The 26,764-nt window shown below is 44.6% G+C and overlaps 1 protein-coding gene across 1 annotated transcript; it reads left to right on the top strand.

Moving 5' to 3' along the window:
* Nucleotides 1–1,833: 1,833 nt before the first annotated feature.
* On the top strand, nucleotides 1,834–19,459 carry RCN2 (reticulocalbin 2). Its single transcript, XM_036737098.1, has 7 exons — nucleotides 1,834–2,204; nucleotides 4,055–4,160; nucleotides 5,975–6,171; nucleotides 14,496–14,609; nucleotides 16,721–16,817; nucleotides 18,016–18,158; nucleotides 18,591–19,459. Exons 1-7 carry the CDS (start codon nucleotides 2,043–2,045, stop codon nucleotides 18,741–18,743), a joined length of 972 nt encoding a protein of 323 aa, XP_036592993.1. The 5' UTR covers nucleotides 1,834–2,042; the 3' UTR covers nucleotides 18,744–19,459.
* The last annotated feature ends 7,305 nt before the right edge of the window (nucleotides 19,460–26,764 follow it).

Below are 26,764 nucleotides of genomic sequence, written 5' to 3'. Positions count from 1 at the left end.
TATGAAATAGTACAATCCTTTTGCAAAGTAGTTTGGAATTATGCGAATGAAGTGAATAAAATGTCAATACCTTTGAACCAGACACTCCATACCTGGGTTGATATCTCAAGGAAGCCATTGATAAGAAGAAAATCCCTACATACGCCAAAATATTTATAGCAGCACTTTTTTAAGACAGCAAAGAACTGGACACAAAAGTAGATGCCCAGCAATTGGTGGATGGCTAAATGAATTGTGGTACATAAATGTAATGGAATATTTACTGCATTGTAAGAAATGATGTAAGTGATGAATACAGAGAAGCTTGGAAAGATCTCCATGAGCTGATGCAGAATGAAGTAAACAGTCAAGAAAACAATGGAAAAGCACATACACAAAAGCAAAAGTAAATGTCACCAAATCATAAAGACCAAACAATTCATTTAAGAACCATGACAGGACACCTCTCATCTCCTCTTCCAGGAGGTGGGAGGAGGACGGGTATTGACATTGCATGTGTTGGGACTTTTAAAATGTAGTCGTCTGTTGTGATGATTTTTAAAAAATTTTCTTGTTTAAAAATTTTTTTTTATATGAGATGACTCTCTGGAAAAAGGAGAGAAAGGGACACTGGAGGAAACCATGATGTTATAAAAAAATACCAGGACATCAATGAAAACTTATTTTTAAAAAATTCATTATTTTTGATAGTTGCCTAGGGCCCTGAGAATTGAAGCCCCAGGACTGGGCACATCTGCGTATTTCCAGCTTCCTCTTCCGTAAAAACGGCAACAATTATACAGGACCAGGAATGTATTTTGCAAACTTTAAACCATCATAAATGTGGGTTATTCTGATCACTGTTACTATTCTAGAGCCACGAGAGACAGTGCAAGAGAACTGGCCTCGGACCTGGGTTCAAGTGCTGCTTCTGACACTGGCTGGCTATCGTGCGCCCCTGGGCAAGCTGAGGGGTCCCACAAGCGCCCCCAAACCAGATTAAAAGGTCACTGGGAAATATCTAACAAAATACAAATACGGTAGAAGAGAGATGGTGTTAACGTGTGGTTGTCCAGCGGCCCAGTTTCCAGGAGAGGCCGACACCCCCGCTCTGGGCACCTCTTTAGGACTGAGAGCTGCGCTAGTGGAGGTAATTTCCTCACCTGGGAGCTCCCGACCAATCCCATCTCCCATCCCAGAGACACGTAGACCAAAGCTGAAGAGTGGGGGAAGGGGAGGGGGAAGGAAATAGCAGGTAGGAAGCGCCTACTCTAAATACCGTCTCCTGGGATCCTCGGGTGAGAGCCAGGGTACGAGGATGCTGGGCGGCTAAGCCCCTTCAACGCCCCGCCCCGTGCCTCAGTTTCCCCATCTGTCCGGTAGGCTCTCCGGATGCCCTTGCTGCTCTAGTGCCTCACGGGCTTGTGGGAAGACGGGGTAGGTAGCTCTGGGGTGGTCGCCCCCCCCGCCTCGGGGAAGGGGAGGGGGTTGTCCTTCCCTCCGGCTGCCGACGTCTCCCAGCCCAGCCTCCCCAACTCCGGGCTCCGAGAGCTCCGCCTTCTCCTCCCTTTCTCCGCCCCAGAGAGTGTCCAATCAGTGTCTTGATCCTGCCCAGCCGTAGCCGTAGCCCAATCAACGTCTTGACCCGGCCCCCAGCCTCAAGTCGGCCGCCCAATCAGCTGTAGGTCCGGACCCAATCAGCACTAGACCCGGCCCCTCGTTCCCATCGCCACAGCCACTGACCAATCAGAGGTTCGGTCCCGCCTCTCTCCCCTCATTCCGCAGACACCGCCCAATCAGCGGCCAGCCTCTCTGGCGTCATCCCCAGCCTCGGACCAATCAGCGGTCGGTTCGGTCTCTTCTCTCCAGCCTCGACTCTGAGGCGCCTTGGAAGCGCGGAGGCAACGGCGCCTCGAACCTAAGGCGAGCGAAGAAGGGGCGGAGAAGGCGGCGGCGGCGGCGTCCGAGGAGGAGAAGGAGGCGTGGGCCGGCGGGGCTTCTTCCCGGGCCTCGAGGCCTCGCGTCCCCCGGGGAGTCTCCGCTGTGCGCGGGAGGCGGGCGCGATGCGGCGGAGGCCGGGCCCGGGGCAGCAGCTGCTGCTGCTGTTGCTGCTGGGGGCGGGCGCGGCGGCGGCGGCGCGGGGCGCGGGGGATCCAGATGACCCTCACTACCCGCAGGGCGAGCATCGCGCCGAGTACGATCGCGAGGCGCTGCTGGGCGGCCAGGTGAGAGGGCGAAGCGCGGCGGGGGCGGAGGGTGCCGCCCCCCCGCCCCCCCCACCGGGAAACCCCCCCCCCCTTGGGGGTCCTCCCGGGGGCCCCTGTCCCTCCCTCCCGCAGTCGCTGCGAGCTGCGTCCGAGCGCCTCCTGTTTGCTCCGGCAGCCCCCGCCGGCGCGGGTGCCACGTGCGGGGGATGCGAGGGATGCGGGGGGGGGGGGGGGGCAATAGCTGGCCTTGGTCCAGCTCGTAACGGTTGCGGAGCGCTTGACCCCTGTGATCTCATCGGACACTCGTAGCAGCTCGGGGTGGGGGTGGGGGGCTGGTATTCTCATTTTACACAGGAGGCAGAACCAGGGTCACACACCTAGCGACGGTCTGAGGCTGGATTTGAACTCCAGTGTCTCCCTCCGCACACTTAGCAGTAGGAGGAAGGAGACAGCCCCTCCTGACAGTGAGCTTCCTTTCTAACGATGAAGACCGCCTTGGAGGCAGGTGGAGGCGTCTCGCCCCTCTACTGGTAGTGAGTGGCAGAACCAACCCCAGACCCAAAGTCCAAGCTACCACATCAGTAGGGAGTGCCAGGATGATGGCAGTGTGGGTGCCCTTCTGCAGATGGGGAAACTGAGACTTGGAGACCACCTGCATTTCCACCCAGTGCCCTCCCCTGCAAAATCAGAGCATCTCCAAGCCTTCTCCGCCTCTGCAGTCCTGAGATCCAGGCCCATTCCCCTCTCCAGCTCTAACGCTGAAGCCCTACCTTGGCCAGGCTTATACTGGGAGCAAGTGTGGGATGAGGATCCCTGTGTTGGCCTTAGAGTTCTAGCCTTGTGTTCTGCCCCTGAGGGCATCCTTTAAACCACAGTTACTATTAGAAAACCACAAATTAACATCATCCACGTTGTATTTTTACTTACTTTGTTAAACATTACCCAATTACAACTTAATGTGGTTTGGTTAGGGTGCTGGGGATTCATAGATTTGATCCCTCTGCTATAGTCCTAAGGCAATTCTATGGATTAAGAATCAGGACCCATGGAAGCCCGGAGAGGAGATAAGGGAGGAGCTTTTGATGTTGCTGGGAATAGAGTTCAGGTCTTGTGCCTTTCAGTCCTGGCTTCCTTTCTCTGGGCCAGGCTGCCCTTCCCCACATAAGTTTCACAGCAGGGTCTTGTCTGCAGATGTGAGGGCTGGAGGGGGACACAGGCCCAGATCACAAGGAGAGGCTGACTCCTCAGAACCTGCTCTCCAGGAGCTCCCTGTGTGATGAGTTTTCTGTTGTTTTTGGCCTGGATCCCAGGCCGGAGGTTATTGTCCTTCCGAAGCCTCATAGCTCTTGTATCCTCATGATATAGCTTCATACTGGTTTGCATTTTGTTTACCTCTTAGGGTTTGTAGTCAGAGCACCTGGGCTAACACTGTGTGCGACATTAGCACTTTAACCTCTCGAGACCTCGATTACTCAATAGTAAAATGAGAAGTTAGACTAAGTGACTTGTTAAGGTTTGTCCCAGCTCTAAGCCCTGATAATATGAGGATTATCGATATCTCCATTCTAAAGCTTAGGGAACATGATTTGGAGAAATGCCTATGGGGACATTAAGTTTCAGGGCCAGGCTTGGAACCCCTGTGTTCCGTAAAGACCGACACTCTTACCACCACATCGTGCTGATCACGTGTGCGATCCTCCTCCTGTGTCAGACTTGTCCCTGGCCTTGGCTGGTGAAAGCAGCAGGCAGTGGCAGGCTACTTCTGAGACCTTCGTATGGCACTTTGTAAGTTCGTGTCCAAATTTTGGTCCCAGCAAAAGTAATCTCTGATTGATTTCATTCATTCTTTTGTCTCTTTCCTCCCAAAGGCAGAAGCAGATGAATATGAAAAACTCAGTCCAGAAGAGCAGCAGAAAAGACTGACGGCAATCATTAAGAAAATTGATGTGGACTCTGATGGTTTCCTTACTGAAAGTAAGGATCCTTTTCCCCCCCTCACTAACTAAAGGAATCAGTTCCTATGAGAAATGTCACCCAAAATTTTTAGAGTGAATGTCTATTGAACACAGACTCTCCATAGAATGTCTAACATAGATTGTCTATAGAACATAGATTAGCTTTCCCCAAGATTTAGAGCATTGTGTGAGAGAAAGATAGGGGAATATGTTTTATGACTGCAGAATGAGGCATAGGGTAACAAATGGGAGTAAATGCTTTGTCCAGTGACTCACTGATGTAAGTATGTCTGCTAGTCGTGCTTTTAGTAGTCATATAGAATGAAAATTTACTTTATAACCTAAAAACCTTATTCCTCATCTGATTCTTTAAAAATGATAACCATCGCACTTTGCATTGTCAGAGAAGTGCACTTTATGTGCAAAGTGATTCAGTTTATTTCACTGTAAATATACTAGAGAGGAAAGAAGACCAAGTTCATTTGGAATTATGGCTGAATTGCGTTATTTGACATTTGTTTAACATAATACTGTTTGATTGCCTGTGGGATTCTAGGCGTTGTTGTTGTAGTTCTCACTAAAATCAGAAGTACAGATTAATCAGAACAGTAGGTCTGGTCCTCTCCTGTGAATTCTTTTTGTATAAATCCACATATTTTTTGCAATCAGTAACCTTAGAGAGAGACGAGTCAGCTTTTACTCTCATTTCACAGATGAAGAGATAGAGACCCAGCAGGTTCGAGGACATGTGCAGTGTAGCTTGTTAGTGGCGGAGCTGTCAGTCAGTCCATCAATCTGGGAGGCCCCAGGTCTCAGTCCTTTCTAGTCCTCTGTTTTTGCTGCTGTAATGAGCTACCTTGAAAAGGGACTTGTCTGCATTAAGAGCTTGTAGACACCGCATTCCACCCAGTGTCCATTATAGAAGTGGCCCTGTGCCCAGGATCTCCCCATGTCTTTGGGGGTGCCAGGTCCCTCTTGTGTTTTGGAAAGCTCTCCCACAGCGATGGGTCTTCAGAGACGGTCTGAAAGTAAGGGCATGACTAGGAAGTAAAAGTATTTTTCCTCTGGGTCTTCACATGTCATTGTGGCTGTCTTACATTGGATTTCATTGATCCCGTTAAAGTTGCCCCTCGGAGTTTAGGATGTCAGGAATGTTGTACAGGATCAGCCCCGACATTCGCTGTTTTGCCTTCAGCAAACTGCTAGCACCTTCCCTGGAGAAAAGAACAGAGTCAGCTCTAATTGGGCGTGCCTCCTCCTCCCAGCCTCCCTTTGTCCCTGGCCAGTGCTTCCTTCAGAGTCATCACTGCAGGAGCAGTTTGGGGAGAGTTGAATGTCTTTTTGCTCTTTTGGCTACGCAGAAGTTGTTGGCTGAATCTGGCTGTTTGGACAATTTTGGGGAATCCTGCTTAATCAACTCAATCCCAAACCCTCTACCACATACACAAATGTGGCTCCATTTTAATCTGTTCTTTTTTTTAATGCTTTTGCCTGTTTAGAAAAAATAAAACCAACAGCTCATCTGTTAACCAAAGATTGATTTTCTCTCATTGTTTTAAGGAAATAATTTAGATGCAACTTAACACCTGTGAAAATACAAATTCACTGAACTTCCAGTCGAATGAAGTAATATTGTATCACAACTTTTTTCTCAAACAAATTGAAAAGTCTTTTAAATGTATTTTTTCAGGCGCTATTTGGATTTGTTTCTGTTTTGTGACAGGAATGTGGGTCTGGGTTACCATAGTTGACCAATTTTTTTTAATCTACAAAGATCCTTTGAACATTCACAATTAAAATGACACATTCTCTCTGTTCCGGTGAATCCCCCAGATGAACTCAGTACGTGGATCCAGATGTCCTTTAAACACTACGCCATGCAGGAGGCGAAGCAGCAGTTTGTCGAATATGACAAAAACCGCGATGGCGTGGTTACGTGGGACGAGTACAACATTCAGATGTACGACCGCGTGATCGACTTTGACGAGAACACCGTTCTGGACGATGCCGAAGAGGAGTCTTTTAGGCAGGTGAGCGGTCAGCACTCTGATCTTCTCGGGGCCCTTTCCCATTGTGCCTGAAGGGTCCCAGCTGGCAGATCTCGGGTCGTTTCCTGGATGGCCGTGTTCCCTGGGCAGTGCTTTGTCACGCCTCACTGACCTTTTTGAAAGTCAGACTTCAGGATTCCTTGTAGTTATTACCCAGTTGGATCATCTGGCTGACACTGGCCTCCTGTATTCCAAGCTCCTCTTTTTATTATTTTTGTGAATACTGTTTTTGTTAGCATTCACAAAACATCATGTGAAAATAATTACTGAAGAGGCTATGATGACCAACTACTATTTTGAAGATATATTAAAATCCAAAAAAAGAGACTTTGACTTGTTTTCTAAATTCAATCAGATGCTTGGTTCTCATTATTTAAAGCACTTAGTTTACATGCACTTAATTATAATAGAGTTTTTGTTGTCCCTTTAAGACTCTATACACCGCCACCCCCACCTCCAGGCACAGTTTACAATGTGTGCTTTTTACCTGGCAGTCCTGGGAAATTCAGAGAAAGGGCTTTACTTGGGACTCAGTAATTTAAAAATACGGCATGTGTTTTTACATGGCAGGGTTCAAAAGCCACAGTGGTTACAAAGATCACTTTTCATGATTCTTTTTTTAAGATGACATTTTAATAAAGGTAGCCCAATACTGTATTCACAGTACTGTATATTTTAAGGGTATTAGTCATATAGAAGGCTTTCTCAAAAAAGGGAGGCCTTTTTCCTGTATTTTTATTCTGCAGCTTAGCTTTTGTGAAGGCTTTATTATAATACCTATTTAAATGCAGAAAATGATATTTTAAAGGGCTTATTTTAGTTCTATTAGGATTTCAAACCATCGTGACCAACTTGAGGCTCTTTAGAGGCTACACGTGCTGCTTGGTGGTAAGGGTTGGGGCTCAGTCAGATGGCCAAATGTTACATTATCAGATCCCTCTCCTTCCTTTCCTCTGTCTTCCTCTCAGGCCCCCCCAAAGATCACAGCCTCTTCCCTGTTTAGATGCACTAGATGGGCAAAGTTGGTCAGAAGAGAAAAAGGGTGTGTATACTGGTGGTCGTTCTTTGGGGGTTGAGAGCCCTGTTCTGTGGTTTGGCGGTCACACTGCCCCTCCTGAAGTAGTAGCTGTTGTCCAGCTAGGAAGGCCTGGGAAGGGTCCTTTCTGTGGCTCCTCACAGTCACCCTCTGGACTAGGAGGGGACTGTATTACCCCTGGGTCATCTTCATCTTCACTGAAGTCAGGCCCTTGTTGTCTGACCTTCCTACCTCAAGTGCAGAGCTGATCAGAGCCTCCAAGTGGGCAGGCAAGTTAGAAATAATTTAATCCCAAACTTCTACATATGAGGAAGCAGAGGCTCAGAAGGGAAGGGACTGGCCCAAGGTCACACACTGAGTTCATTTCAGAGCTGACACAAGCCCAGTTTTCTGCCTATATCACACTGTCTGCCTCCTGATCCATAATATGTTATTACTCTTTCCCTTGTTGTTTCTGTAGTAATCACTTTTTTCCTCAGTGAAGAGACATTGGTTAATAATAGATATCCAGTAGCTTTGTTGGTAATTTCATTTTAATCAAACAACAGTATTTTTTTTTAACAAAGTAGAGAGGCATGTCAGATTCGGAATAAGTCACATGTTACTTGGTTCATAAGATAAAATTTATTTTTTTGAACTATTCTGTTTATGTAGGTTAGAAGCACATTTGATTATTACAAAAATAGGCCATTTGTCTGCTGTTGTAATAGTCTCCTGTAACAATGAGATCTCACGTTTCCAGAGCATTTTGAACAATGCTGATGGCTTTTCTTTGTGATGTAGGTAGTGGAAGTATTGTCCTCAGTCTGTACATGAGGAAATTGAGTCTGATACTGATGTAGTGACTTTTCCAGAGGGTTCTAGGGTTCTAATACTGGCCTATTCTCAGAGTTGGAAAGTGTGTGGAAGCTCCCTCTGCTCCATCCTGCGCTTGACCCACAGTATTCTCTAGAAGTCATTCAGCATCTACCTGAAAGCCTCCGGGAGAGGCCAAGGCAGCCCAGCCCATTTTCAGAAAGCCCTGATTGTGAGGAGGTTCTGCCCCATGAGACCACTCTCAGTGAATATGCAGCTGTCCCAAGGGCAGGACTAGAAATGAAATCCAGTACTTCCAGCAGAGACTTTCTTTAAAATTACATGACACATATACTTTTAAGTTAACAATTCTCAATTCTGAACCAGATAGCTTAACTTGAAGGTTTATGTTTTTACATTGGAAAAGCCGGAGGTGACCCTCCTTTGTAAAAAGATTTCTCTTTACCAGGAGTGTATTGTCTGGCTCTCATGTCAGGCCTTCCTCTGCTCTCAGGCTTGCTCATCTCGGGGGCCTGCTACGTCCTCTGATTAAAATGGTAAATGCGAATCACTCTCTATTAATCACTAGGAGATTGTGCCAAGGGCAGATGGGGAAAAGAAGCTGAAACTGATTGTGTTAATGAGCCTTAAGATCATCTGAGTTTTTCTGTCCAGCGCCTGCCATCCCCACCCTTATGAGTAAAGCATTGGCATTGGCAAAACTCCAGCCTTTTCCAAAAATGGGGCATCTTCGTCATTTCTGTCCTAACGGGGCACTCCAGACCTGCGAAGGCTCTTTTTATTAGAAAATTTCCACCTTTCCCTCTAGTCTGATCCTCTCGATTCTGGCATTTTGTGCTGCCATGGTGGTTTACAAGACAGGGTCCCCGGGGCAGGAACATGAGATAAAAATCCAGAACCAAGATCATTTCAAAGTAACAGGCTTATTAATACATAGGGCATTTTGGAATTTTAACATTAGGAATGTTAGGAAAAATAACTGCGTGAAGAGGTCATAGAAATGTCCTCTAAAAAAATAGTTAGCGTTTTATGTAGAGCCTTTGGCAGTCTGCAAAGCACTTTATGTGTTCTCTCATTTGATCCTTCTAGCAACCAGCTTGTGAGGCAGGTGCTCTTATTATCCCCATTCTGCAGTCAAGGAAACTGAGGCAGACAGCCTCTGCTGAGCGACTTGTCTAGGGTCACGCACTTCATCAAATCCTGACTGCCCACATGCTGTGGGCTTAGACCTGCTGCAAAGGTCTGCGTATTCATACAGAGGGGTTGGTGTCTGTCTCTTGACCATCCTTCTGGTGACAGTCTTGATTTGAGGCCTTATGTCTTTGGGTATTCTCATTGTGTGATGACTTTGCCTCTTGAGAAGTACAGAAGCTGGATAATGAGGCCCGAGGGAGGTAATGGCGGTCCTAAATGAGCATCCTCTCAGTGGGAGCCCTGGGAGGGGCTGGGAAAGCTGGTCCAGCCCCGCTTTGTACAGATGAGGAAGCTCGGCTTGGAGGGACACAGAGCAGTCGTGCTTCTCGATCTCGTGTCCTCCCCGTAACCCTCTGCTGCCCCAGTCTAGCGCATCATCCTTCTCTCTCTGGCCTGAGTCAGGCTGTCAGCTCTGGGAAGGCAGGGACTGTCTCGACCCCTCACTGATATACAGTGCCAGGCACTCGGTAAGTGCTTCTTGACTAGAAAGCCACAAGGAGTCACTATAACATTCATATCGTACTTACTCTGTGTCAGACTCTGTGCCAAGTACTTGACAAATATTATCTCATTTCAGCCTCACAACAATTCTGGGAGGTAGGTGCTATCATCATCCCCATTTTATGGACAAGGAAACAGAGGCAAACGGTTAAATGGCTTGTCCAGGGTCCCACAGCTAGCTGTGTTTGAGGCTGAATTTAAATTTGGGTCTTCTGACTCCAAGCCCAGCACTTTGCCCCCTGCGCCACCTAGCTGTTGATTGGCTGGCCGGTTGCCCTCGGAATATCTGGTCCAGTCTGCCCCTGAGCAAGAGCTTTTTAATAGGTTTCCAGGTAGAAGGGAATTGTTGACAGGTGTAAGAGTGTTGACCTTTTATTATGAGGTCCTGTGAAGTGCCTGGAATAGCATTTCTTGGTTTATTGTGTGAAGAACTGCCCTGCACAGCATTTCTAAGATGGGGGATTCAAGTTTGGGGGCGCATCTGGTGAAAGCTACAGGTTCCAGCTTTAAGGTACAGCCTTGCCTAGGCCTCCTCCACATTTGAGGAGCCATGCCTTGTTCTAGTACTAAAGATTATTTCTTTTTCTTTATATAAAATCTTTTGTCTGCCAAGAGGTGGCAGCTCTGTTCTTTGCAGGCTCCCATCACAGTGTGAAAATAGTAATTGTTTGGTGCATTTTGGTACTGAAATGAATTTTTAGAGCATCATTTTTCTTGTCCTATTTTTTTTTTCTGCCGTTCTACCCTAAGCCCCTCACAACCTCTCAAACACAGAGAAGGAACAAAGGCTTTAAGATCGTAATATTTAACCTTTCTTTTTAAAAGTTTTTTATCTGTTTCCAAGGTGATCCCCCAAAGGTCCTTACCTGTAGTGGATTTCTGTGTCTCACAAGCTAGTTTCCTCTCTAGTGCAGGTTTGAATGCTTTTGAAAAATGTTCAAGTTAAGTTTCTTTTTTAAAAAGCCTGACAGTAACTGGTAAATGTGAACCAGAAAACTTTATTTTCCTGAAACTTCAGCTTGCGGAGAAAGACCCTTTCTGTGATAGATAATACTTGCCAAGTAATGCCCTTAGCTGAAACACGGGCCCTTTGCTTGGGAATCGAAGGGTCCTTTCATAAGGAAACCCGAGCCCTGGGCCTTTTCAATGGTAGCTTGTTCCTTCTGGACTCGTCTGGCTCAGCAGAGTACCCGGAGGTCTCGCCTGTCGGCATTTTTGCACGTTTGTGCTCAATGCGAAATGCACAAGGTTCAGTCTGAGCGAGCAGAAGCACAAGACGGACAGGTGTCTTAAGGAATAAAGATTGAAGTCAAGAACCATCCATTAAAAACAACCACTTGAAAACAAACTTCTCCCTCTTCTGTTTGGCTGGAGGGTCGCTTCACTGAGTGTGTGTGAGCCCTGGGGAAGGCTAGCCCATGGGGGAGGGGCTGCCCAGGGCACTGAGGCGGAGGAAATCAGAAGGGACGAGTCTTTTAACCAGGTGAGCCTGTGAGGAAGGGCTCAGAGGGACGCTATACCATGGACAGCTAGCTAGAGCAGTTTATGCCATCGTTCAGCACCTGTCATGGGCTGACGGAAGCTGACACAAGTCTCCTTGGTGCTAGGGAATGCTGCAGAGTTCTGGGCCAGACGCTGGCTGCGTGTCCCTGGGGAGGTTTCCTTTTCCTTGTCTGTAAAATGGGGGCAGGTGGGGGTGAGTCACAGCAGCGCCATTGTGAGGATGAAGGGGGATGATACCTGTCAAGGTCTTTGAGAACCTTAAAATGCTACATAAATGATCATCATTATTGTTAGTATTCTGTTGTACTGCAACACAGATAACAGTAATAAATCATATTAACATCATTCAGTCAGACTTGTAAGACAAAGCACTAAATGAAGAAGATCGGTGGGTCACAGTGGTATGGTTAATAATAATGTAATAATTCAGTCAGCAAATCAGGAGGGAGGACATTGTAGTCGTAGGAATGATGCAGGTGGGAACACCCTAGTGACATATGGGGAGGGTGATGAGAGTAGGCTTGAAGGGTGTTGGTCACGCCGCCCTGTGACGGTGCCTGGAATGCTTGGCCGAGGCATTCTGGCTAACGTTTAGTGTATAGGTTAGAAACATGCGACCCTTCTTTCTGAAGAGAGAGCCCCCCGAATGTGGAGTCCAAGGACCTGGGTTCAAATGATAACTGAGTCTCCTCCTCTGAGCCTCAGCTGTCTCATCTATTAAGAGAGACCTGAAATAATCTGGTGCAGGTGACTGCTCTGAACCCAGGAGCTGGGATCCTGTCAGAACCACGTGAAAGCTTTGTCAGCCCTTTATTGTAGCGTTGTTTTCTAACATAATCTGTTGTGGACTGAGACTGTCTCTAAGCCCTCTGCACTTGCACCCTTGTGTTGGCAGTCAAAATGGGCTCTTAGCACTCAGTTCAACCAAGTGCCCTTGGAGAGTTTGGCCTTTGTTTCCTTGGTGACCTCCCTGCCTCAGGGGAGGGCCTAGTTTACATGGGTTTGAGTGGCGTGTTTGGGACATCAGAGGCTTTTAGACCACGTGGGCTTAAGTCGCCTGTTTGTGATGATTTTAGGTCACATGGGCGAGTCGCATGGGTGGCTCACCCTTGACCCTGAAAAAGATATAAAACCAGGAGTTGGCTTTCTCTTTTTCGGAGCTCTTAACCCACAGCCGTGGGGCCAGCCCTTGTTATGAGCTCCCGGGCTGAACCTAGATGTTGGTAACAATGAATTGTATTGGGTCTGTCTGCTGATGTTTGTAATTTGTTTGTATTTGCTCTGAAGTTCAGGGGGCTGGCTTTTTCCCCTGAACTGAGTGAATGGTATTTACATGCTGAATTAAAGTGAGCTTGTCAACCCCTTAACATTGCTTTCCTTAGTAAAGCAGATCAGAAGAACCTGGGCTTTGGCAGCATTCTTGTTGTTGGGCCTGTGTTGGTCTTTCACCCCCACAGCAGCTGCTAGCCGGATTGTTGAAGCGCCCCTCAGAGCGTGGCTGTTGCGGGGCTGAGCAGCGAGCATGGGATGAGTAGCACGCACAGTGAGTGATGGAGAAGAGCCGCTTTTTGTTAGGAATTGAGAAGGACCAGCCATTCTGGAGACAATCTGGAGCCATGCTCAGAGGGCTATAAAACATGCATACCCTTTGACTCAGCAGTGCCACCCCAGAGAGAGCAAAGAAAAAGAGGACCTATATCTGCAAAAACATTTCTAGCAGCTCTTCTGTGGGGGCAAAGAATTGGACATTGCAGGGGTACCTGTCAGTTGGGAAATGACTTAACAAACTGGCCTGTGATTGTGACACGATAAGACACGATGAGCAGGATGCCTTCAGAGAAGCCTAGAAAGACTAATCTGAACTGATGCAAAGTGAAGGGAGCAGAACCAGAACATTGTACACAGCAGCATCAGTATTATATGGTCATCAGCCGTGAGTGACTTAGCTCTTTTTATCAATACAGTGAAAAAAGACAATTCTGAAGGACGTAGGAAAAATGCTGTCAGAGCAAGAGCTGACCAAGTCTAAAGCATACTTTTTAAACTTTATTTTTCTTGTTCTTTTTTCTTTTTTTGGTCTGTGTTCTCTTTTGCAACATGGCTAATATGGAAATGAGTTTTGCATGACTGAACATGTATAATCTATATCCAAGTGCTTTGCCTTCCCAAGTGAGGGGAAAGGAAGGAGGGAAATTTGGAACTCAAAAATTATGAAAAATTGTTTTTACATCTCACTGAGAAAAAATAAAAACATTCTTTAAAAAAGAGTAAGGAACTTTGGTAATAAGAGTTTGACATACCAGGACACCCTTGGTATAGAGCAGCATTTGAGAAGCTGGGGTTTAAACTCCTAGTGTGGCAGAGAGGGGGAGGTCTTAATTGAGTAGTTACTGAAGGACCAAAAGGGCCTAATTCACAGGTGATCCACTCGTGATGGAGCACGAGACCCAGTGGTGGTATTACAGCAAGGCTTCTTTGTATTTGTAGAAAGGAAGGCAACAAAGAACTTGGGGTTTAAACCCACCATTACCATGGATGGATTTGCACTAGAATGTTATCCACTTAAACCTAGAAAGCCAGGGCAGCTACGTGTGGGCACAGTGGATAGAGCACTGGGCCTGGGGTCAAGAAAACCTGAGTGCAGATCCAGCCTCAGATACCTACTATCTGTCAGAAAGTCACTTAACCCTGTTTGCCTCAGTTTCCTCATCTGTAAAGTAAGCTAGGAGAAGGAAATGGCAAACCACTCCAGCATCTCTGCCAAGAAAACCACAAGTGGGGTCACGAAGAGTTGGACATGACTGAAATCAGCAACAGCTGGCATCACCACCCTGTAACGGACTCCCTGGAAGTCAGGACATTTGCACTAGCAGCCTAGAATGAACAAGAAAGGGGGAAAGATGGTCTTCTAACACCGTTGATATGGGTAGCAGTCGCAGATGAATCCGGAGGCAAGGCTCCAAGGGGGGGTTCCCTGATGACCTTCTCTCTGACTCGGGACAAGGCCTCTACAAGCATCTGGCAAATGGATAATGTTTGTTCTGTTTTCTCCTTTATCCGTGAGATAGTAAATGATACGATGTATATGCACATGTTTTGAAAGAATGATGTGCTTGTATGAAGTTAAGATATTTGCATGGTAATGTTATGACTTTCTTACCGTCTAATTAGTGTTTGGATTTTAACAAGAAAAAGACGTACATGAACGCTGAGATATCTAACCAGACCTTTGGAAATTTTTCCTTTATTTTTGAAGCTTCATTTAAAGGACAAGAAACGGTTTGAAAAAGCGAATCAGGATGAAGTTCCTGGTCTGAGCCTTGTCGAATTTATTGCTTTTGAGCATCCTGAAGAGGTTGATTACATGACGGTAAGGAAGAAACATTTTCACACATTTATTTAGTGATGGAATCTTATAACCTGCATCAGACAGAGCTACATAAATTCTGTAATTGCTCTTACCTTTTAATTGTAGAAGCCATTCAGGGAGTGAACAGATCTATTTGGAGAATTTGAAGGCCCAGAAAAATTTTCCCTCCCCTATGCTTCTCTCCATTTCTCTGCCATGCCCTGAGTAAACTTGGATTCCTCATTTCCTCCCTGTTTTTCATTGTCTGGAGCCTTCACATTTCTTTATATGTCAAATATCATTTTATAAATGATACACTTGATGTATTTTTGGGTTTCTAACCAAAAAATAATTATTAGGTTTGTAGAAACATTTAAGAAACAATTTGTTTTTAAATTCTTCCAAAAATTTAAATTTCTGTTCCATTGCATGAAAAACAAAGAAAATATTTTTTACGCCAAAACTTTGGGAAATTTTAGCATCCCCTAAACCTTGGAGGAATGCTTTCCCTTTTATCACAGCGTGTTTCTATAGCTCACTTGTGTCCTGCTGACTTGTGGTGGTGATTCCATCCTTTGTACAAGAAGATGCTGCTGCTCAGCTCCCTTGTGTAGGGCATTTGTGGAGTGTTGGGGAAAATCACTACTTGTTGTAAGGGATGGAATCAGATGCATATTTGATGGTGTTGGCCTCATTAACACAGCTCTAATTACTTGAGCTAACTAGTTGGTCACAGATCTGCTGGTCTGGAAAGCATATGGGAAAACAGTCCAGTGCAGCCTCCCAAAAACACAAATTAAAATGCTAAGAGAAAAATTCTAATTTGTCTCTGACAGCTGAGTTAAGCAGTGATCAAGCCCATAGAAGGCTGGAAGCTAAGAGCTCTGGGGTGTTTCAGCTCTCCAAGGTCTCAGATAGATGGGATCTATCATTGTCTCCTCCACTGTTAGTATAATACTCCTCGATATGGCACATGTGTTGTTGGAGGCCATTGATGTCACCTCTGCGTGCGTTAAGGAACTTCCTAGCTGACCTCTCAGTTTTCAGTCTCTTTCTGCTGGCACTAGAAGGACCAGGCATGTCAAGTGATACAGGCATTTTAAAATTCCAGGCCTAGTGCTAGAAATACCTGGAGAAGGGAAAACAAACAGAAGGGAAGGAGAAGCATTTCTGTAATCAGTGGACACATTCTTCCATTTTACCCATTATCAGGTTTAGTTCAGATGACACTGAGCATCGATTGCACAGTCTCTAGCCTCTGGAGAAGGGATGTAGGGGTTGGAGTGGGAGGGGTCAGTTTTACTGGGAAGTCCTAATGCACGCAGAGGGCAGGTTTATGGATGTGATGGGGTGAGAAGAGGACCAAGAAGGATGGAGAAATCATTAGCGGCAGCACCAAACCCAAGATTTTCCAGGCTTAAGGTGAAACAGGACTGGTAGTTGATGATGTGGCCTGGCAGTGAGGAATGTTAACGTAACGGAGGAGCGCATGGTGAAAGCTGGGGTCCTGTGTGATAGTAGCATGGAGAGGGGAGAGTGGAGAAAGAACAGCCAAGCTCTGCTGAAATCATTTAGGAAAGTGAATTCCATGTTATTGTGGGTGCTACTTAGGTAAGGTTTTATTGTATTTGTTTCTTTATTTTTTAATAGATTTGTTATAACACTGAAGGTGCCAGAATCGTTACTCCCTTTTTTTTAAAAGCTTGTCTCCTTATCTTGCTCAGGCTGGAAGTGCAAGGGCCTCTCATGGACCCCTCTGGTTCTGATTGGCACAAGAGCCCATGCTCTGTTTTTGACCGGGAAACTCCTTAGGAAGCCTGGTGGCCAGCCCTCTGCTCATGGGGGCTTGGTATTGGCATGGTATTGGCAAACTTAGCTCAGACTTTGAACAGGTTTAGCAGACCGGAGCTCAAAACTCTTGAGCTCAGAATCACTGGCCTCAGCCTCTCTGGTAGCAGAGATTACTGCTGTGTTCTTGGATGCCTGGCCAGCATGATAATTCCCAAATAGTTTTTATAATGTTATTTTACAAATAACCAATTCAGAAGCCAGGGATCTGAAAGGTCTCAGGCTAGAAGTATGTATGATACTAAATTACAATGACTCATCTTTTCTTATTGATGATACAATAGGAATTTGTCATTCAAGAGGCTTTAGAAGAACATGACAAAAATGGTGATGGGTTTGTTAGTTTGGAAGAATTCCTTGGTGACTACAGACGAGATCCAAGTAAGTAACCTGAAGGAGTCTGGGGAATTTGGGGATTTGGGGGAAAGTGGACTTGAGGAAAGAACCAATGGAAAGGAAGATTTCTTTTTGAGAGCCATTTAAAAGGTAGATAAAGGTGGGTCCGTAAGAAGTATGACTAACTTCTTTTGGGGTAATTTTTTGTTGTTCAGTCGTTTTCAGTTGTGTCTGACTCTTCATGACCCCATTTGGAGTTTTCTTGGAAAAGATATTGGAGTAGTTTGTCATTTCCTTCTCCAGCTCATTTTATAGGCGAGGGGACAGGGAAATAGGGTGAAGTGACTTGGCCAGGGTCACAAAGATGGTAAGTGTCTGAGGCTGGATTGGAACTGAGGTCTTCCTGACTCCAGGCCTGGCACTCTACTGCACCCACCTACTTGCCCATGCCGCCAACAATTAAGTTCTTGGTAACAAGTTCCACTAAATTTTTATAGTACCAATAAGAAAAAGCGATGTCTAGTTAGTTTCAGAATTCTATGTTTTTTTCTAGTTCCTTATCTGGAGTTGAAATACCTTCTACTTGTTCAAATTGTTAGATTAATAAATTATTTTTAATCCAAATGGAAGAGTAAATAAGTGTTGATATTCTTAAATAAAATCCAATATTGACTCAAGTAGACCTTACCAAGAGAGAGAAAGACTTATAAGATAGTATAAAAGTAGGATTAATGTAGAAAAGAACTTTCTATGATATTGGAGGTTAGGATTTTTTAGTGGCTACCTCCTCCCCTTAGCTTTCCTTAGAGAGCACCCACTGCTACCTTGTTTAGATATCAGATGAACTTAAAACCAGCCACCATCTCCTGCTTTTGCTGGTTACTGAATGAGAGAGACCACCAGGATGGCTGTCACTGTAAAAGTATGCATCATGTGTCTTTATAATAACCAACCATGGAAGAAAACTCTTAGGGACAGCCGTGTAGACCACAATTGTCATGATTTTATTTGATCTTCTCTCTGTAGCAAGGCGTAAAAGTGGGCTGGTTTTTAGATTTCTAAGTGGACGCTTTATGCATTTGTCATTCAGGACTTTACAGTTGTAGCTGTTCATCTTATTCATGAGTTTAATTTTTGCTACAACCTTTGTTTGTTTCTTTTATCCCAGAAATAGGCCTGCCTTATTGTTGGATTCCTATGGGTTTTTTGTTTGTAACTACTTTTGTTTATCTTTCCTATTAAGCTGCAAATGAAGATCCAGAATGGATACTTGTTGAGAAAGACAGATTTGTGAATGATTACGACAAAGATGGGGATGGGAGGCTTGATCCTCAAGAACTTTTGTCTTGGGTAGTGCCCAATAACCAGGGTATTGCACAAGAAGAGGTAAGTGTTTGGTCCATCTTCATTTTGGTGCTATTTATAAGGGAAGAAACCCAACAAAATAAGTCTGCGTCACTGGCTCTGAATATGATAGGATTACCTACTTAGCTGAGAAAATTAGAGTGTTGAGGCTCAGTCCCTATTTAACATTATTTGATGATACAAGATGAATAATGTTAAGCTTTCATTTAGTGTCCCTTTCAGGGTTTGTTTTTGGGATATCCTGGATTGGGGAGGGAAACTTACTGAAGGGGAGGGCATGAAGAAAAGAGTGGGCAGGCTCACCATCCACTGGGTCAGGCTTTAGATACGAGACCCCAGCAATTGGCAGTTGAGCACAGTAGCTTTGACAGATGGAGACAAAAAAATACATGAAGACCTAATCATTAACTTTTAAAATGCTCATGTTTAAATTTAAAATCTTTTGCTTTAAAGGCTCTTCATCTAATTGAAGAAATGGATTTGAATAATGACGGGAAGCTTTCAGAGGTAGAAATCATTGAAAATCAGGACTTGTTTCTTACTAGTGAAGCCACCGACTATGGCCGGCAGCTCCATGATGAGCACTTCTACCACGACGAGCTTTAGAAGCTCATTGGTGTTGCCCTGCCTCTGGTCTGTCTGCAGGACTGACAACTTCGTCATCTGTTAGCAGCTTGACTTTGGGGTTATGGTGTTGATTTTATGATTTCCATTCTAAGTTTTACTACACTCAAACGTTATAGATTAAGATCTTGTCCTTTTAGCAGAAAAACAAAATGAAAACAACCAGACGGGAGTTTTAAAAATGTATTTAGGAAATAAAAAATTAACATTTTGCCAAATGCAAAAGTTGAACTGTCTCTAAATATTCCCTAATACGGTACTTAAGTAGATGGAGCATTTGAATTATATTACCATACTTGAATAAAATGGAGGATTTAAATGAAGCCTGGACATTATTATGTAAGTAATAAGTGACTGAGGTACCAGTAATTTTTGTTTAGTTTTATGTAGATTTTAATAATTTTGAAATGGAAGGAAAATGGACAATGTTTAGGTTTAGTGTTTGTGTTAAAACCTTCGAAGGAACTTCCTAAAAGACTTACACCTCACATATTAATATGGAGAGGTTCTGCTTAATTTTTAAACTGGTTTCTATAGAGGGTTTATTGTATGAAATAGAACTTTATATTTTTGCATATGTATAGATAGTAATTATATTTAATGTACAACTCTATAGCATTATGGTGTGTGGAATTTAACATTGTCCAGACCGTTTTGCATTTTTTGACTGATTAAAAAGGAAATGCCTCATCTTTCTATATCTTTGTTTTGTTTATTTATTTGATGGCTCTTCCACCTAAAACGGGTGGGAAACCTTAAAAGTAACAACACACTTAGTCTTGTTTCACTTCATGGGGCCTGGGGCTGCCTAGGCTTTCAAAGGCCTTGACGGAGGTGCAGGAAGCCCACATCAGAGCAGACTGAATGGCTCTCAGCTGGCCAGCCTACCCACTTCTTCCCCGGAGGGTGACCATCTGAAACCAGAACACTTTTTTTATTTTTGCCACAGCCCTTGGCAAAGGCTGTCTACTAAGGCATCAAGGGGTCCAGCTCTGTTTCAGTAGAGGGAGGGGGTGTTCACGCCAGGGAAACAAATCACCGATGTGATCTTTCAAGTGAGAAGACAGTATTGTATGTTATCTAAACTAAGAAGCTGTTAGTAATTGTGCGCTGATAATGTGTAAGTGCCCTAGGCCAGGTTTCACTTTTGTTTACTTTTAGCATGTTCTTTGGATCTGCTGTTCTGTAAGCCCCATGACCTCGCACACTGATATCTAAACAAGCCCTCTCCTCCAAGCTTCCATTATATTTACGTACCTCAACTTGTTTATCCATTTCTCGAAAACTCTCCCCAGTGAGGATCTGTGTTTCTAGATCTTTGCTACTACAGAATCTGCTGCTATATAAAATATTGGTCACATGGGGCCTTTTGTCACTGACTTTCTTAGAGTGTGTGCTTAGCAGCAGGATCCCTAAGTCAAAAGATATGGACATTTCAATGACTTAGCATAAGCCAAAGTTGCTTTTCACAGCGGTTGGATTATTTCACATTAGTGCATTAGAGTGCCTGTCTTTCCACACCTGGAGGAGGGGGGTAGATTTATAGGGTGGAAGGTAAAAGATCTCTGTTTGGGGCATGTTGCATTCAAGATGCCTTAAGGACTTATCTATCCGTGACAAATTCAGGAAAGAGATTTTCAGAGGCCTGGATATAGAGTTTAGGGAGGCATCAGTACCCATGTGATACGTTAAGCCATGGGAAGTGAAGAGATATCCAAGGGAGAAGAGGATGGAGCCCTGGACATCACCCCTGAAGAGTCCTGGAATGAAAAGACGGAGAAGTCACCTGGTCACAGCCTAGAAATTTCTCATGCTAAAATCAAATTTTCTGTGTTGAGACATAGAGCTTTTTACTTAACCTGTAAAAAAATGTTCTGGATTTTCTCAGATTGATTTGCCCTTCAGGGGCCCCTGCTTCCCTCCCTCAGGCTGATATAGGTGAGAAGACCAGCAAGTCTTCTTTCCCAACAGAATAATTACTTTGCCCCTCTAACTAAGGCAGAGAGAACTAAATCATGAATTGAATGTGATTCAGATGCTGCCAAAGGCTTCCTCTTGATATCTGATACTTGAGAGGAGCCTTATACTGGACCAGTTAGCAACTCCTTGAAGATTCTGCAAATTAAGTTAGACCCATAAGATGGCCAGTGCTTGGGTTATTTGTCTCTGCCTTCTATGTCTTTACTGAATTCTCTTTAGATCTCTTTTAAGTGTTAGAATAAGCAGTGTCTATTTGAAAAGCATTTATGTATATTTTGTGAAATCATACCTGATGGCAAAGACCCACAGGATAAATTCTTTCTTGAGTTAACTTCAACGCCCAGTTGTAATGAGTACTATAATCTCAGCTTCTTCTGTGCAGTGGGCATAATCGTGGCACCTTCCACCAAGGATGCTGTGAGGATTAAATGGGATAGCTGTATCTAAGAGCTTTGCTATGTGAATGGAGCGATATTATTTACTCCCTAATTGTCCTCTTTGTACCTTGCTTAATCTTGTAAGGCACCCCAGCCTTTCACCCAATTTTAAGAGTGGAATTTGAACCCTTCACCTTCAGTCCTCTGTCCACTGTCATGATGACTGCAAGGCTGAATTTGGCAGAAGGAGTCCAGCCACTGCGGCTATGTGACCCTGTGTCCTGCTTCGAATGGAAAATTGAGTGGATTTGCACAAACCAGGTCATATGTGGCTCCAATGAGACCAGGTCCCAGGCCAGAAAATGACTAGTTTGTGATTAAGCCTTCCAGAAGCAAGGAAATTCTGTTTGCATGCCAAGATGCCACATTTCCCTTTATCTAGGCTCAAGGGACGGTTCATCTATTTGTACACTTGTTTCATCACATTAACGCATTTTGGACTGGAATCATTCTGCACCAAAGGGATAGATGTAAATACGTTTACATGGAGAAGCTTCCATTTTGGACCCTGCATTAGGAAAGCCACCTATGGCAAGTATGCTACACATTTAACAGTGACTGACTTGCTTGGCATTTACACGTTGGCTACCAACTTCAGAAGTATTTTGATTGGCTAGAATCTTTGGCCAAATTCCTTGGATTTTGTGTTTGTTTTTCTCCTCTTTATAAGTGATAATGCAGAATCATTGTATCTGGGATGGTAGCTGGCCTGCTGAGGGGCACTAAATGCAGCTATTAAAATGTCTCCACTTTATTTGGAGAAAGGATTAATGCCCAAAGTAGGCTATTTCTTTTCCTCAAAAAAAAAAAATGACTGAAGGCGTATAGTTCATGACCTACAGATAAATAATAAAAAGAAGCCATTTGAACTTCCTCAGAAAATATCTTCATCTAGTTAAGGTGGTTTGTCATTTGACTTTTTATAAAACGCTTCTAAGAGCCCCCAGCAGGGTCCTGTTTTGCCCAGCATAAGGCCTTTGTTTTCCTGCTCTCTGTCGGCTGATTTCAATGGAACAGAGGTCATGGTGTCCTTCCTTACTGCCACAGCACTAAAGTGGTAAAGTAATAACTGGTCACGTTTGAATCCCACAGCGATTAATACCCTGCAAAAGAAGGCCTCTATAGAACACAGCTATTTCTGTCTGCCAGACAGTCTGTTTTATGGATCCCGACTATAAAAATTGTATGCAAGTATTTTCTTTTAAAAAAAAATATTTAGTCTCCAGGGCAACACTCTAGTGGGCCATCTGTTACCCTCATTCCCATCACTACATGACTGGTGTCTTTCAGGCTGGTATCCACAGAGCATTAAGAAAAGCCTGCCAGTGTGTCGATCGTACATTTATGGAAGGACATAGAAAAGAATTGTATAGGATGAGGTGGGCTCCCAATCAGCAAGAGGCCTTCCTGTCTGTTCCCTTCCAGTGATCGTTGATGGAGGCTCCACCCAACATCTTGGAGGCCTTCCTCTAGGAGTTTCTTGAGGTTTTTTGCATTGTTTTTTTTTTGTATTTCCAGGGTTCTAATGGAGTATTCTGAATATTCATATATGTTTATTACCCCTCGCTCTCATTTGGCCAACCTGTATCCTTTCCCCACCCTGCATTTCTTCAGAGAAATCCTTCTGCCATTTCTAAAGTGTGGGTCATCCTCAGGAACATGCTGTGACCTGCTTGTCCCCACCATGTGTCTCTCCATTGTCGTTTATCCTTATCCACAATTTTGATTTGTTGTCGGTTGTGGAGTTCCAAGACTCACAACCATAAAGTGTGTTTCAATGATAGTATTTATATGAAAATAAAATTTGGCCCAGGGAGCAGCTGGCATCTGTTGAAAGCCCTGCATGGTTTTCTTAAGCAACCCTTCCCTCTCTCTTCCTCCTGTTCAGCCCTGCGGCCTATCCATTGCCCATCTGTAGCTCTTCTTTTTAATCAAACGAGATATTTGTAAAGTGCCTCTCACAGGGCCTGGCACATAGTAGGTGCTTCATAAATGCTTGTTTCCTTTCTTTTTGAACCACAATAATATTCCATTACATTGGTCTGGAACTAGTCATTTTACTGATACAGGGAACTCCCAGGGCAGGAAAACTCCTTCTACCAGCGTAGACTAGCACCTTCTCTACAACTGACAGTCTTGGGCAGGGGTTCTTAACCATTTTGACACCATGGGCCCCTTTGGCAGTGAAAACTTCTTCTCAGAATGTGCATAAAAATAATACATACAGTTGAAAAGGAAGCCAAGTATATTGAAATACAGTTGTTAAATTTTTTTTTAAAATCAAGTTTACAGACATCAAGTTAAGGACCCCTGTAAGTGAGTTGTCTGGTGCGCTACTTGGGCAAGTGACTTTCCCAGGGTCACACAGCCAATACATGCCAGAGGCAGTACTCGAACCCACGGCATCCTGACTTTGAGGGCAGCTCTTTCTTTACTATTGTCTCATTGTCCTTTACATTGGAATACCTGCCACATTTTTATTTTCCAGGCTTTCAATTATTTTCTTTGTTAAATTACTCTGAAGGGTGAAAAGTGGATCATATGCCTCCACCACTGTATTGAGGGCAAGGCCACCTAAGCTGATGTATTCCCTATGGGGGAATCTACCCAAATAGCTCTCCTTTCAGGCTGCCGTCAGGTATCTCTTTAATCCCTCCTCTTCACTTAGACCCTAGCCACCTGAGCTCTCAGGGTAGAGAGAGGTAGCATGGTGCCGTGGTTAAAGTGGCTTGTCATGCAGAGGTCATAGGTTCAAATTTTCCCTCTGACGCTAGCTGAGGGCCCATGTGTGGTTATGAGCCTCAGTCTTCTGTAAAATGAACAAGAGCCTTTCAGCTCTTCTCTATAATCCTCTGAGCATGGAAAAAGAAAAAGGGCAAATGTGGTTTGTACCCGAGTCCTGTGAGAGGATGGATTTTTCCTCTTCAGTCTTCTGCTCCTCACCAAGGGTGACACAGAAGGAGGTCAGGTTGTCTGCGTGTCTTGAGTCATGACGGAGAAAAGATCCCTGGGAGAGGGGACCGGCTCTTCGTGATCCCACAGGACTGACATGACAGGCCCATGCGGAATTGACCTAGTTTTCCAAGGGCTGATGCATGAATAAGAAAAAAGAATGGAAGAGATTTTGGTAGGCTTCCTTAGCCATGGTCCAGATGGGATACGAATGGGCTGCTTAGCTGAGAGGACATGCCAGACCACCTGTTCCCAGATTATAGGAAACTTAAATCAAGATGCCTATGTTCTGTAAACCCGCTAGCTCTCTGCTTTATTAAAAAAACAATAATTTTCCCCTTAGTTGTGAAGCACCATTCTCTATTTCCAAAACCTCCACCCTTCTCTGGATACTCTTCGCTCAGGGTCCCATCACCCCCTGCTTCTGTTACAGCAATGGCTCCTCGACTAGCCTCCCTGCCTCAAGCCCCTCCCTTCTCTAATCCATCCTCCACTCAGAGAAACAAAATGATTTTACTAAAGCGCAGGTCTGAGCCCATCACCCTCCCCCCTCCCTCAATAAACGGCCATGGATCCCTATTACCTCTAGGGTCAAATATGAAACCCACTGGTAATTAAAGCCCTTCATCACCTGTCTCCAATTTTGTTTTCAAGCCTCGTGACTCCGCTTCACATACACTGCAATCCAGGCAAAGTGGCCTCCTTATTCTTCCTCATACATGACTCCATCTCCCATCCGTGGACCTACCTTTCTCATATATCTATGCCAAGTAAGTCACTTAACCGCTTTCAGCCTTGGTTTTCTCATCTGTAGAATGGAGATCATTTTTCTATCTCCTATCACAAAAGACTATCTCCAGGAGCTGTTTCCCAGTATCTCCAGCTGCTAATGCCGTCTTCATTCAGGTTACCTTCCACCTACTCCCTCTCATATGTATCTTGTATGTGCCTAGTTACTTCTATGTTCTGATAGATTGTAAGCTCCTTGACAGCAGGGACTTTACACTTCTCTGTATCGCTAATACTTAGTACAGCGCCTGGCATATAGTTGGGGTTTAATAAATATTTATTGACTGACTGGCTGAACCTCCTTGTAAGTGTTAAGGCTCTCTGTGAGTATAAGTTGTTAATTAAGAGAAGGAAGAAATGGGGGTTGGGAAAGACATGACTTTTTTCCTTGTGGACTCATCCTAATTCCCAGTAATGTTATCCAAGCCATACTCAGAGGCTTTCTAGCTTGGAAAGACCTGCTAAGGCTTGCCCTGTGTTGGCTGAGCTAGGTGTGAGAGAAGTACATTTATATAGTTGTATGACCCTGGGCAAGTCATTGAATCTCTCTGTGCCTCAGTTTCTTTATCTGTAAAGTCTTAAAACATTGTACATACATTGTCCCATGGGAGCCTCGTAACACCCCTTGTAACATAGGTAGTTCAGGAATCGTTATCCCCATTTAATAGAGAAAGCAACAATTTCAGAAGTCAAGTGACTTGTCCATGGTCACACAGATAGTAAGGTATTATAGACAGGATTTGAATACAGGTCTTAAACAGCATCTGGTTGGAGTAGTCAGGGAAGACCTCAGGAAAGAGGTAGCATTTGAGAGGAGCTCTGACGAATGGATAGGATTTTGACAGCAAAGATATAGATGGGGAGGAGAGTGGAAGGACACCCCAAGTTTGTTTATAAATGTCAATCTAATATTTGCAAAGCGTTTTGCAAACCTTCAAGGACTATCTCAATGCTCATTATGATGATAATGATGATGGTGGTGGTGGTGATGCTGCTGCTGGTAGTGGTGATGATGACAATGATGATGGTGGTAGTGGTGGTGATGATGCTGCTGCTGTTGATGGTGGTGGTGAAGATGATGATGGTGATGGTAGTGGTGGTGATGATGATCATGGTGGTGGTGATGATGATGGTGATGATGATGGTGGTGGTGGTGATGATGGTGGTGGTAGTGGTGGTGGTGACATGGTGGTGGTGATAGTGGTCATGGTGGTGGTGATGGTGACCATGGTGGTGGTGGTGGTGGTGATGATGACAATGATGATGGTGGTGGTGGTGATGCTGCTGCTGGTAGTAGTGATGATGACAATGATGATGGTGGTGGTGGTGGTGATGATGAGGGTAGTGGTGGTGGTGATGCTGCTGCTGTTGATGGTGGTGGTGAAGATGATGATGGTGGTGGTGGTGATGATGGTGGTGATAGTGGTGGTGATGACATGGTGGTGGTGATGGTGATCATGGCGGTGGTGATGGTGACCATGGTGGTGGTGGTGGTGGTGATGCTGCTATTGCTGATGGTGGTGGTGGTGGTGATGATGATGATGGTGGTGGTGAAATAGAGAAAGAAGAGGGGGTGGTGGGAAAGTTTTTTTTCCCTTATGAAGTCCTTTCCTGTTTGGTCTCTCCTCTCTATATCTCTGCCTTACCTGAGCCACTAGCCCTGAATTTTAAAAGTTTTCTCACCCTGCTCCTGGGGAAAAAGTAAAAAAAAGTCAGGAAATGCTTTTCACTCCTAAGTTTCATGGTTCCACCAGATCCAATTCATAATATTATTTAAGCAGAGTGGGAGAAACCAACTTCAGGAGAATTCGAAAACCAATGACTAGTGACAAATTCATTTAGTGA

This window comes from Trichosurus vulpecula, chromosome 8 (assembly GCF_011100635.1).
Source record: "Trichosurus vulpecula isolate mTriVul1 chromosome 8, mTriVul1.pri, whole genome shotgun sequence".
In the NCBI taxonomy this organism is placed as follows: Eukaryota; Metazoa; Chordata; class Mammalia; order Diprotodontia; family Phalangeridae; genus Trichosurus; species Trichosurus vulpecula.
Note: the sequence above shows the minus strand (reverse complement) of the source record. Positions and strands in the feature narration are given on the sequence as shown.